The sequence below is a fragment of the Carettochelys insculpta genome, chromosome 3 (genome assembly GCF_033958435.1).
Source record: "Carettochelys insculpta isolate YL-2023 chromosome 3, ASM3395843v1, whole genome shotgun sequence".
In the NCBI taxonomy this organism is placed as follows: Eukaryota; Metazoa; Chordata; order Testudines; family Carettochelyidae; genus Carettochelys; species Carettochelys insculpta.
This window is the reverse complement of record NC_134139.1, coordinates 81,404,308-81,417,272: the sequence shown is the minus strand read 5'-3', so window position 1 is coordinate 81,417,272 and position 12,965 is coordinate 81,404,308. Positions and strand designations below refer to the sequence as shown.

At 41.3% G+C, this 12,965-nt stretch overlaps 1 protein-coding gene across 2 annotated transcripts in view; it reads left to right on the top strand.

Annotated features, from left to right (window-relative positions):
* SMOC2 (SPARC related modular calcium binding 2) overlaps positions 1 to 12,965 on the top strand; it is a 192,383-nt gene that overhangs the window by 51,384 nt on the left and 128,034 nt on the right. For both annotated transcript variants that reach the window (XM_074990234.1, XM_074990235.1), the window contains exon 2: positions 10,771 to 10,942. In XM_074990234.1, the coding sequence (XP_074846335.1) occupies positions 10,771 to 10,942 (172 nt within the window). The remainder of the gene's footprint in view (positions 1 to 10,770; positions 10,943 to 12,965) is intronic.

The window sequence follows — 12,965 nt, the reverse complement described above, 5'->3', positions numbered from 1 at the left end:
TTTACAATCACCATTAAGAGACAGCAAGAGAGTTATATTGGCATACCATGGGCTGGGAAATGCAAGATGGCAAATAATGGCATTCAATCATTGCTCAGGATTATGGAGTGCTTAAATACAATTTAAAACTAAACTATGCCACTCTATGAGCTGGTTTTTAATGGAAACCATCTGCTGTGTTAGTTGAGGTACACTAAGGCTATATCTACACTGGAGAGCTTTTTTAACAAAATTCGAGGACTGTCTACACACAAAATGCATTTTGTTAACAGTCTGTTGACAAGATTTGGCACTTCCGCCGACAGTGTTCTGCCTCTCTGTGATGAGGAATAACACCTTTGACAACAGTTCCTGTCAATGAAAAAGCCATGTGGACACTGAAGGGGGCCCTCTGTTAACATATGGGGCTTCTGGTCAATGGAGTGGATTGCTTTTTCAATCTGCTTTTTCATGTGGACGTGATCTGTCAACAGAAGTTTTGCTGGAAGATCTCTTCTGATAGTAACTTCTGTCAACAGATTGGTGTAGTGTAGACCTAGACTAACAGACTAAAGAGGACTCCAGCTCTAATATCACCCCATCATTCTTTATAGCAAATACATAAAATGTACTAGAATCTGCAATTTCGCCAGCATATCATAGAATATTCATCTATTTGGTTATGTTACACTGTATTTTATAATTTGTTGGGAAGGATGAGGTATCATTTCCTTATTTTTATGAAAAGCTTTCATATTTTAAAACATAGGAAAACAATCTTCCTCATTTTAAGGAGTCAAATCTGTTAACCTACAACACAAATGAGAATGATTATTTTCTAGCTCTTTACCATCCACTTGTGGAACTAGGCTATTGCTCTTTTCCATGCTACCATTAGCAGGACACAGACTCTGCTAGAAGCCTACCCTGCCTAGTTGTCTTCAAAAGGAAGAATTAACCATGATCACCAATTCAAAAGGATGAACCTCCTTCTCTCATTGGAAAAAAACCAAAAAAAACCAAAACCAAAACAAAAACAAACAAAAAAAAACCAACCCAGCATTTTAATTTGACCAGTCAGAAACAAGTGCCCACTTAGGGTATTTCAAAATAACTTTGCTAGCATCTACACAACACAACCGCTATTTGAAATAATTTTGAAATACTGTTGGCTTATTTTGAAATAGGTAAACATCATTCTGCGAGGAATAGCACAATTTTGAAATAGGGACTGTGCAGACAGGGAATAGAGTCTATTTTGAAAGAAGCCATAGTGTGCCCAATAGTTCTATTTTGAAATAGGTGCTTTTGTGTGTAAACACTGTATTTCAAAGTAGGTGAGTGTTATTTGTGCATATCAGTGTTATTTTGAAATTATCAATTCTGGAATATCTCTTCTGCAATAGCTTATTTTGGAATAACACTGCTGTGTGGACATAACCTTATCTATCTGCCATTTTTAAGAGCGTTATATGAGTCAAAGCTCAAGTTCACGTGGCCCATTCCAACCCTTGATGCATAATATTCTACCACTCAGGTGCCCACTTTATTTCACGTGACTGCTTCCAATATGTGTTGCCCCTTCTGCAAATTAGCTTAGATACTTTGCTTCTTTCCTTAGATGTGAAAAAGAGCTCTGTGTTGCTCAAAAGGTTATTCCTTCCACCCACAGACATTGGCCCAATATAAGATACTATCATATCTTCCTTTTCATGTATCGCAAACCCCTGTGGATGACCATACAGTGCTTTTCTTATAGAAAGCTCTAAACACACAGACCGTGGCTACACTAGCCCCCTCCTTTTGGGAGGGGAATGGTAATGGGGGATTTCGTCAGATGCTAATGAGGCACTGCCATGAATATGCAGACCACAATGCAGTAACTCTAAACCTGGAACCTATCTCTGCAACCAACCTTGCTGCCACTTCTGCTCACATATCTACACCAGCAATATCATCACAGGACCTAACATCAGACATACCATCAGGGGCTCCTTTACCTTGACATCTACTAATATAATACATGCCATCATGTGCCAGCAATGCCCCACTGCAATTTACGTTGGCCAAACTAGACAGTCTCTGGCCATGTCTACACGTGCCCCAAACTTCGAAATGGCCACACAAATGGCCATTTCGAAGTTTACTAATGAAGCGCTGAAATGCATATTCAGCTCTTCATTAGCATGCGGGAGGCAGCGGCGCTTCGAAATTGATGCGCCTCGCCATGCGCGGCGCGTCCAGATGGGGCTCCTTTTCGAAAGGACCCCACCTACTTCGAAGTCCCTTTATTCCAATGAGCTGATGGGAATAAGGGGACTTCGAAGTAGGCGGGGTCCTTTCGAAAAGGAGCCCCGTCTGGACGCGCTGCGCGTGGCGAGGCGCATCAATTTCGAAGCACCGCTGCCGCCCGCATGCTAATGAAGAGCTGAATATGCATTTCAGCGCTTCATTAGTAAACTTCGAAGTGGCCATTTGCGTGGCCATTTCGAAGTTTGGGGCACGTGTAGACATAGCCTCTATGTAAAAGAATAAAAGGACATAAATCACACATCAGTAACAGTAACATACAAAATCCTGTAGGAGAACACTTCAATCTCCCTGGAGACTCAGTAACAGATTTAAAAGTAGCAGTCCTACAACAAAAAAATTTCAGAAAGAAAATGGAAAGAGAAATTTCAGAGCTGAAATTCATTTGCAAATTTGGCTCCATCAACTGCAGATTGAACAGAGACTGGGAGTGGTTGGCCCATTACAAAAGCAGTTTTTCTGCTCTTGATATTCATACCTCCACATTAGCAATTGACAATGGGCCACATCTCCCTGACTTGATTTCTCCTTTCCTGATGTTCACAATTCCATGTTAACTGCCAATAATTGGCTATGTCCACCCTGACTGAAGAGGCCTTGTCAGCTCTGGCCCTCCCTTTTATTGAGACCCCCTCTTTAAATCTGCCTCTGAACCCCGCCCCCCCATTCATCCAGCTGACAAAGCAGGTCTTTGCCCATGACAGCTTATGCTCCAAAATATCTCTTCGTATCCACATAATCAGCCTCTTTTCATTATCCTTTTTGAGATTTATCAAGTAATTATTTTTACAGGGATGTGAGTCCCTGCTACATGGTACTGTTTGAATGTCTCAGGGTTACTTCAGATTGAGGAAAAACTAAAAAAAGCCTGTTGGTTATTGAAAAAATCATTTCACACTCATTCTGCCATGTTTTTTTACCCTCCATATTGGCATTGGCATGTATTTTTCACATACGTTGCTAAGTTACCAGTCAGTACATGGAAACCACAATATTTCAAGCAAGAGTTTAAATTGTGTATCATCTGTGCTCAATAAGTGATAACTGGTAATAAGTTATAAACAATTCATATCTAATGAACTAACAGCTTCTGTGCCTCACAACATGCAAAGAAATGTCAGGACATGGCAGATCACTGTGGAGTCAGAAAAATTACAGCGACCCATTTTATCACAAAGCAAATTCAGAGCTTCTCAATCCCCTGCAGTCTGAAATGAAACAACAAAAAACTGTTGGAACTCTATAAATATGGTTAATATGTATTCTGAAAACATGAGGTTTTCTTATGATGAAATTGCAACAGAATAATCACAATTTTTTTTTTTCACATAACTGTTGTTTGAAGCTTGTTTTTCAAGTCATCACATGATTTCATAAAACTATTTTGGTTTCAGGTTATCTTAAAGTTAAAGATATATGATTCAGATGTCTCCAGGTACTTCCACTAATTAGTTTAGGCCACGTTCTGGGTCCCCTACTCATTTGGTATCATCACCCTCTATCAGGTGTTCTAGTGAACTCAATGGATTGATTGTAGAACAACATACAAATTCAGATGAAACTACTTTGCAGCTAGATATGGCACCAGCTTCTGTAGTGCTGGCTCACCCATGAAAACAGGCACATGGACAAAAATCTCAATTTAAGGACTTATTTTACAGTTGTCACTCACATGAGCATTTCTGTTGTGTTCAGCAATATTTATCACTAATATTTCCGTTGGCTTCATATGAGTAAGGGATCCAGGACTGGACCGCTGGCAACACTCTTCACTGAGCCCTGGCAATGAGGGAGGAGCCGGGCCTCAGGCATAAGGAGAAGGTCCTCAGGCAGGCAGCCAGGCTTCAGTGCAGCTTGGACCATGCTGCATGGGGCCTCCGACAGTAATTTAAAAAGTCCAGGGCTTTAGCTGCTGCTGCTTCACAGTGGCCTGGGGGCCTGGGCCCTCTTAATATGCCGGGACCTGGGCAACCGCCCTCTTTTCCTCCATGCTGCACCACCAACCCTGCACAGTAACGACTATAGGGTATTCTTTTCTTATGCCCGTGCATTCCTTGTATTTTTTTTCAATAGGCAATAAGTAAACATATGAATTAGCCTCCTAAACGCTATCTTTTATGGCCTTTGTTTGTCTTTTTGTCTTCCCTACTTTTAAATCCATTAGCTTGCTGGCTTGGTGGAAACTGTTTAAGCATACAACACAAATTCTCCACTGAGGTTTGGCTAACCTACAAGTTATTCAAGTGGCTTTGTCTCCTGGGTTTCCTCTTCATCCTCTGCTTTTCGAGGTTATTCCAATATCCTTGAACCTATAATTTTTCATAAGCTCATCTACATGCTTTGAAATAATAAAGCCTCTTTTGGCTGGATGCCTTCCAAAATGTAACTTCATCAGTGAACACTCATTTAGTCCAAAAGATTGGGTTCTGTTATTCAGGGTTTAACCAGCTGCTGAGATTTTCAGTATAGTTCAATGTTGTGATACTGGTGTTTGCCCACTGTAATCAAGAATATTGATGTTATCTGTTTCAACAGGGTGGTTGTTCTCATCTGCCTTGATTCCCTGTAAGATACAGCTTTCCAATGACATCAAAGTAATTTGCTTTTAATTCATTCACATTGGCAGTATTCCAGAGAGAGATTGTAGTGGTGGTGTCAGGGAAACATTGCTTTCTTGGTTTATTTTTAAACTTCCATAACATGAAAAGGGGCAGGGAAGCACCAGAAATAAAGAAAGCAAGTGCCAGGCCAGAAGATTTCACACTCCAAATGAATTCAAGGACTGGTTATGGCTAAAAAGGTGTGGCAAAATCTTGCTAGAGGGCTTTTAAATTAATCGGCTGTCCTGACTACCTTGAAACTAAGGGCAGAAAGTGCATTAAAACATGAGCTGGGGCACGGAGAACCTGGGGAATTGCTGATGGGATAACACATTACTGATTCAAATGCAGAACAGTCTGGAAGTGGTGAAAATTTACTGTAATTTATTGGCTGTTGCAATGTGAGTTTGGCAGTCTCAGTCTAGTTACTTGAGGTCAAGATGGCCACATTGCTCTTGACTCTGCTTTTTCCCTGTGTAGGCACTCTCCACAGAGAGCTCAACAGTTAAGGGCCTGAACCAATTTGTGTTATTTAATTTTGTTGCATAAAATACTTGGGGTGAGGGTCCTGCTACCCTGGTTACTAAACCACCACCATACAGTATGAGATTGTGCCTGCCCCGTCAGGCTTACGTTGTTAATAGAAAACAGAGGGAAAGAGTCGAAGAAAGATGGTCTAATTATTACTGTGTGGCTTGGATTACGTTCCTTGCTTTTTTGTAAGTTACCTATTACATTTAATTTTTCTGGCCCAGATCACCAAAGGTCCTTTGGTGCCCAAGTCCTATTTTAAGGCTCCATTGCAATCCACAGAACTCCCACTTGGTGCCCACATCACTTGTCAGCTATGTTTGATTTTTCAGTAAAAGTTGTCCTTATGCCTAAACTTCTGTCATTTGGCACACACACGTCTGCCTCTCCCTTGTCTCCCAGACACCTATTTCCCATCTTAAGGGTATGTCTACACAGTGGCCTTATTTCAAAATAAGCTATTCTAGGTGAGCTATTCCAAAATAGCTTATTTTGAAATAACACAAGTGCACACAAAAATAGTGTCTACACATACAGGCTGTGGCTACACTTGCACTCCTCTTTCAAAAGAGGCATGCAAATGAGGGAAATTGAAAATGCAAATGAGGTGCAGATTTACCTATCGGGTGACTTATTTGCATATTCTTCTTTTGAAAGAAGAAAAGCAGGATAGATGTGGCTCTTTTGAAAGTAAACCCCATCTTTGTAAGAAGCCTTCTTCCCATAAAAAAGGGGAAGCTCTTTCAAAAGAAGAATATGCAAATGAGGCACCAGATATGTAGCTCTGGACCTCATTTCCATTTTTGATTTGTCTCATTTGCATGCCTTTTTCCAAAGAGGAATGCAAGTGTAGACACAGCCATAGAGGCTATTTTGAAATAGAGCCATTGGACACACTGTGCCTTATTTTGAAATGGGCACTATTCCTCATGCAATGAGGTTTACCATTTAGAAATAAGCCAGCTGCTGCATTGTGTAGACTCTAGGGCTGTGTCTATATTCGCACTCTGCTTTCAAAAGAGGCATGCAAATGAGGGAAATAGAAAATGCAAATGAGAGGCAGATTTACATACTGGGAACCTCATTTGCATATTCTTCTTTTGAAAGAAGAAAAGCCATGTAGACGCAGCTTTTTTATAGGAAGAAGGGTTCTTTGAAGATGGGGTTTACTTTTGAAAAAGCTGCCTCTAGGTGCATCAAGGTGGGTGAGGCTCCAGCTGGAGGTGTAGGCTGTGATGTGGGGTTGGGGATGAGGTATCTGAGGTAAAGGAGGGTGAGCTGTATTGGGTTTGAAGGATGGAAGGGGGATCAAGGAAGGGGGTTAGGGCATGGGGTGCAGGCTCAGGGGTGCAGGATCCGGGTGAGGCTTATCTGAAGTTGTTCTTGGAAGTAGTGGCCTATCCTGCCTTCAGCTCCCAGGTGGAGGCACAGTTCCATGGCTCTGCACACTGTCACATCCGCAGCACCATTCCTCCAACTCCCATTGGCTGCAGCTCTCAGCCAATGGGAACTGCAGAGTTGGCAACTGGGGCAGGGGCAGCGTGTGGAGCCCTCCGGCTGCCCCAGCCTCCAGGAGCCATTTGGAGATACTACATGTGTGAAGCAGAGCAAGGCAAGACCCTGACCCCACTTCCCAGATGGAGCACTGGAGCGGGGTATGTTTCCAACCCCAGTGCTCCTCAGAAGCTCAAGCATCAGATTAAAAGGTCTGATGGGCCAGATGCAGCCTGAGGGTCATAGTTTGCCCACCCCATCCTACTTGAGTGGCTTAGACAACTTTCCATCTACTGTTCTGGATTTTGTGGCTCATGTTGTTAGGTACAACAAGAACTCCTGTGGCACCTTATAGACCAACAACAGATATTTTGCATCTGACGAAGCGGGTCTTTGCCCATGAAAGCTTATGCTCCAAAATATCTATTGGTCGATAAGGTGCCGCAGGACTTCTTGTTTTTTTTGAAGATACTGACTAACTTGGCTACCTCTGTGATTCTTAGGTACCTCTCTCCACATCCATTGTATAGTCTATATGCCTAACTGAGGCTTTGTGGATTGCAGTGTTGTTCCTGTGATTTTCTTGGCCCCTAAAAGTTTGATATTGCTCAGCATTGTAATGAGTAAGTCCTTTTGTGGGTGCAGCTCTCTACACTTAACTTTCTAACCTGTAAAATGGGGATGGATCACTTCCTTACCTAACAAGGTATTGTGAAGTTGAATATGTTAAAGACTGAGATGTACTTGGATGTGAAAGTGGTGGGGGGGCATGGAGTTCCGTATAGAAAAAAGAAATACCGTCAGCCCAAATTTACAGACAGGGAACTGAGGGACAGAGAGTGTTGTGGCTTTGCCAAAGCCACATAGGAAGTCTCTGGCTCAGCAGGGGATGGAATCCAAATCACCTGATTCCCCCTCTCCGGCAAACCCTCAGGCCATTCTTTTTCTCTTGAAGCCAGTCTGACCACTGGCTTCAAGGTATCAAGTGCTAGATGTGGACAGAGACCAAACTACTTGCTCACCTGCATTCTGGTCACTAGTGCTTTTCCTGGGAGTTAACAGAATAAGGCTCCACAGATTCCCCTCTGTTTATCTAAATATTTGTGTGGCTTCCCCATCCTCAAAGTATCTGAGCACCTCTCAGGAGGAGATAAAAACAGTAACAAATGACAACTAGAGAAAAAAAACTAATGTGCAGATGCAAGGCATAGGTTTTTCTCTGTCAGCTGACTCATCTGCTCCTGAAGTGAATTAGTATTAAAAAGGAAACAGAGAAACAAAGAGTGCTGTGAGCAGGGAAAAGAATGCCTTATTGTTTGTTCCTTTGCTGCAAAAATATGAAAATTACAGTGAAATTCCAACCATATGAATACTGGGTTTTTTTCGATGGAAGCTGTGAAGTTGCTTCTGCACTTTCAGAAAATAATTATCACATCTTACCACAAGACATCTGTATTTCCTCACTTTAAGTGCTACGAAATGCACTAAGACCAAAGTTTAAACATGAAAATTAAGTGGATTTATGAGTAATTTTTTTCACTAAAATAAAGGTGAGCCAACACTTTCTTCCTGAAAACAGAGGAAAGAAAATCTGGAGGCTTGTGTACTTCGGATGCAGAAATTCGGCTTTTATTCCTCTTCCCTACATACGTGGGCTTTAAATTTCCCTGTATTTGACGTGAATAGTAATAAAGAATCGCTGTACGTTTTGTAAAGACTAGGCAGCCTTTCAGCTGGTTGATGACATTTCCCAAGGTCCGTTACCCTGTGACTTGCAATGTCCAGAAGGGTGATTATCTACTGACAACTATATGCTTTTCATACCTTATTGGTTACTCAGAAAACACTAAAATGACAGAGAAAATTGTTTGAGGATCCAGGGGTTTCACCTCCCCTACAGCACCAGCCCTTCTGATGACAGGAAAATAAAGTGTCTTAGTGCTCATTTCTGGCTGGCTCTGAAAGTGGCATAAAAGCTAGTTAGGCTTAGAGAAATGTGGTTCAGTGCCAGCAGATCCTGCTTTTCCCACTTCCAAGAACTATTGTAAATTTATATGCTGCTAAAATCCAACCTTATGCTCATTTACATGTTCAAAGTGACTAAGGAATTAAATTAGAGAGAAAATTATTGTTTCTCTCTTATCTGTTTAACTCCGCAGCTTGAACAACCAGACAGAAATACCTTAATTATGACCTTTATTTCCTTTTTCTACCTCCATTACTAGAGGAGGTTGAACGACATAGAACCAGGGGCCAGTTGTTCTTCTCTGTGTCCTCTCCATCCCAATGTGCCCACAGAAGCTGCTTCACTCCAAATTTGTGGGGGTAGGTTCTGCAGAACAGGAAATTGTGCACTGGGATTGGGGTCACAGAAGAAGCCACAACATGCCTCATTCCAATCCTGGCATATATATCTATATCGAAGAGCTTATGCTGCATCAAGCAGCCTGACATTTTACTCTGGGTGAAATTCATCCTTGTGCATTAGGCCCAGGAAGAAAAAATCCCAAACCCTGTGTTAGGGTTAAAATGAAACACACAAGATCTTTTATAGGGGAAAAGGCAGTACACCACATTTATTGAGAATACAATAGCATATGCTTTTCAGTCACACACACACACACACACACCATGCACACAGTCCCGTCAGACGATGTTATGGTCACCAATCCAGAGCCTGGATCAATCTAGTGGCCAACTAGATTGATCACAGAGGGGGAGCAGGGTCTTGTAGGTCACAATCTGATGCTCTCCGGGAGTTGGTGGGAAGACGAGCCCCAAGTCCCATGGCAAAGTACCCTGCTTTTATAATCCTTTTCTCTGTTGAAGTCTGCTGTGTCAGTCTGTGACTGGTGTGTTATCTTTTCAATGCCAATCATTCTCAAAACATCTCTCAAAGGCTCATCCTGTAATCACTGGTCTTTAGGGGTGCCTGCTCCATGCTTTAGAGTCACCAGCCTGCCAATCTGATCACTTCTTGACCAGGGGTACACACTTAAGATTCTCATAACCCTTTTTGAGAACTTATGCTGGATGTTGCTGGCACGTGGGTCACTTTCGGCTGCTCTGCACAGAGATGAAAGAGTTTCACGCAGGAAGACAAGTAACATCCATACTGGATGGTAGCCAATCCAGCCATGACCACTCAGATGCACCAGCAGAGGGGGAGCAGCTATTCTGTAATTTTAACCCTAGATTTATCAGTTAATTTATTAAAATAGCTTGCAACCTGGAATGGGATCTAAGCACTAAAGATAATTTGAAAAAAACTGCATATTTTCCTGTTTTCTTACGACTGGGTAACAAATTGTACCAGTGTTGCTAACTGAAATTCTGTAGACATCGTTTGGACACAATATTGAAGCCAAATCCACCCATCCAGCTCTAAGTGAAGAAATTCTAGCTCATTGTTTCCAGAATGAGTCTCATATTTTACGTATGTATCTAGACTTAATCTGAACTTTTGAAAGTGTTGCGGTTCACTCATGTCTATTGTTAGTAGTTAATGGATCACAGTCAACCCTCATTTCTGTTTTGCAGAGTTTCCATTTTTGCAATATTAATATTTTTGCCTGTAAAGGCTTGAAACAACCTTCCTTTTCTCCAGCATGATTGTTTAATATTCCAAGTTTCCCTAATTAAACATGTGCTGCAGAGATATTTCACACTAGGAGCTGTACCATCCAAAACCAGGAAACACCAAATTATCTATTATTTAGCATGCAACAAACATAAGTTTTGTTATCAGTTCTGGAGTACACACGACTGAGTGATCAGGACATGCTTTACATATCATTGATAACTGTTGGAGTGAACTTCCCAAAGTCTCATGTAATTTTGTTTTTGTTTTTCCTAGTTTTTGAGAGTGGACCAAGACAAAGACAGAGAATGCAGCCTGGACTGTGCAGGATCCCCTCAGAAGTCACTTTGTGCTTCTGATGGAAGGACTTTCCTGTCCCGTTGCGATTTTCAACGAGCAAAATGCAAAGATCCTCAGTTGGAAATTGCATATAGGGGCAACTGTAAGGGTAAGCCCTGCAAAACTTTGTGCCTTCACAATGTAGGAAATTAAACTAAATTAAGGGTGGCGTACTCTGATAATCAGCAGGAACAGTGGAATTTTAAGGGAATGACAAGAATTTGTCCATTATATCTCTCATAAGTATGCCAAGAATGGGAAGGCTAGATTCTGTCCTAAACTCTGCCACTGACTTGGAGCCAGAGGCAAAGCCTATAAAAGTCAATGACAGTCTTTCTGTGGACTTCAGTGGGCTTTGCAACAGGCCCATGCTATGTGATGATGTGCAGTTATAGCTTGTTTTATTCATGGGGCGGGGGAAGAAAGTGAATGTTTGGAAAGTGATGCTCATCTGAAAGATACTATCTTGGGGCAAGATTCTACAATAATATTATATGCAAAGATTCATCAGTCAACACAACAAATTAAAAAACAAAACCATCTCTTTACACAGCAATTGCTTTTTATTTATTACATCAGAGGGATAATATGTTTGATCTGGATTCTTCAAGCTTGCTTTGCAAACGCAGCTGTCCAACCATTCTGTACAACTTTCAGGATCAGGCCCTCGATTCCAGTGTTTACTGGCTGATGAATCTTCACATTTACTGTCCAACTATGAAAAAATCACTAATGACCATTTCCATGAGTAAATATTTGTCTTAAGCAAACATTTGGAAAATATTCCCCAAAGCTTCCAATATAAAATGGTTAAATCTTTAGCAGAGGCCTTTCCTCTCCAAGGCACCAATATTTTTGTGATCCTCTGGCTTCTCAAGCATCCATGTGTTGGCTGGGCTGAGCTTCTTTCTGTTTAGCAGAGAAACTCAATTTTGTGAGCTTAATTCAAATATTTTCCTTAAAATCCCTGGCTATGCATACCTAGAAGCACCTGTCTACAGAAGTTACTGTTGGAAGAGACGTTCTGACAAACTTCTGTGGAGAGATTGTGTCTACACATAAAAGGGAATCGATCTTTTGATCCGCTCTGTTGACAAAAGGGCCCCCGGGGCATCTATACAGCCCTTTTGTCAACAGTTTCTGTTGACAAAACACATTTTGTGTGTAGATGCTCCATAAGTTTTGTTGACAAAACCCCAGTTTTGTCGACAAAACTCTCTAGTGTAGATGTAGCCCCGCATTTTTAAAAGACAAAATTGGTTTCTCTTTGAGTTGGATTTGCAAGAGTGTCTAAATAACATAGGAACACATATCCCACTGAAAATGAATAGGATCTGCACTTCTAAACCACTTGGGTGCTTTTGAAAATGCCACTCGTAGTCCCTATGTCATCACTTCTTCATCTATGGCCTGATCCAACTCCCATGGGCTTCAATGGGAGATAGAACGAACTCTCATTGTTACTTTCTTTGTCTGACGATTGCAATTTATTGCGCATGGGTGGACTGCCATGCCTGGAATGGTCCCTTATGAAGTCAGTAGGGCTCTGAGAAAGTATAGCACTTTGCAAATTTGCAAGATTTTATAGGATTGAGGCTTTTGTTTATTTCCTCTAATTCTTTGCACTTTCCTGAAGTAAGTGTTTTTATGCTGTTTGAATAGAAATATAATTGAACCTTCCATCAAGCCTGATTCTGTGAAGTGGTGGAGTGTCCATACTTACCTCTGAAGTATTTGAGAATGGATAGTGATACAATCCTTGCTGGATTTTGTCCCCAGTTAGTCCTCAGAAACAGGAACAAAACAGATTACTGTTTGAGGTGTCCTGTCTACCGCCTCCCATATTTTCCACTGAGACAGGCAGGCCCATTCTTTTTCTTCCTAATTACATTCATTTTTGCTACAAAAATATTTTGTTGCTTGGTTTGGTTTGATTGGGTTTGTCTGCTTTGTTCATTAAGTGGAATCAACCTGGCAGGAATTTCATGAGTTTGAATGGCAGGAAAAAAGTCTTAAAATCTGTACTAATTTTGATATCCAACAAACTAGTTTGAGATGGCAGCAAAACCACATTCTTCTTGCATAGTTTTGTCACTTGTTCATTTAATTCTCCATTTTCTCCAAGTTCATAA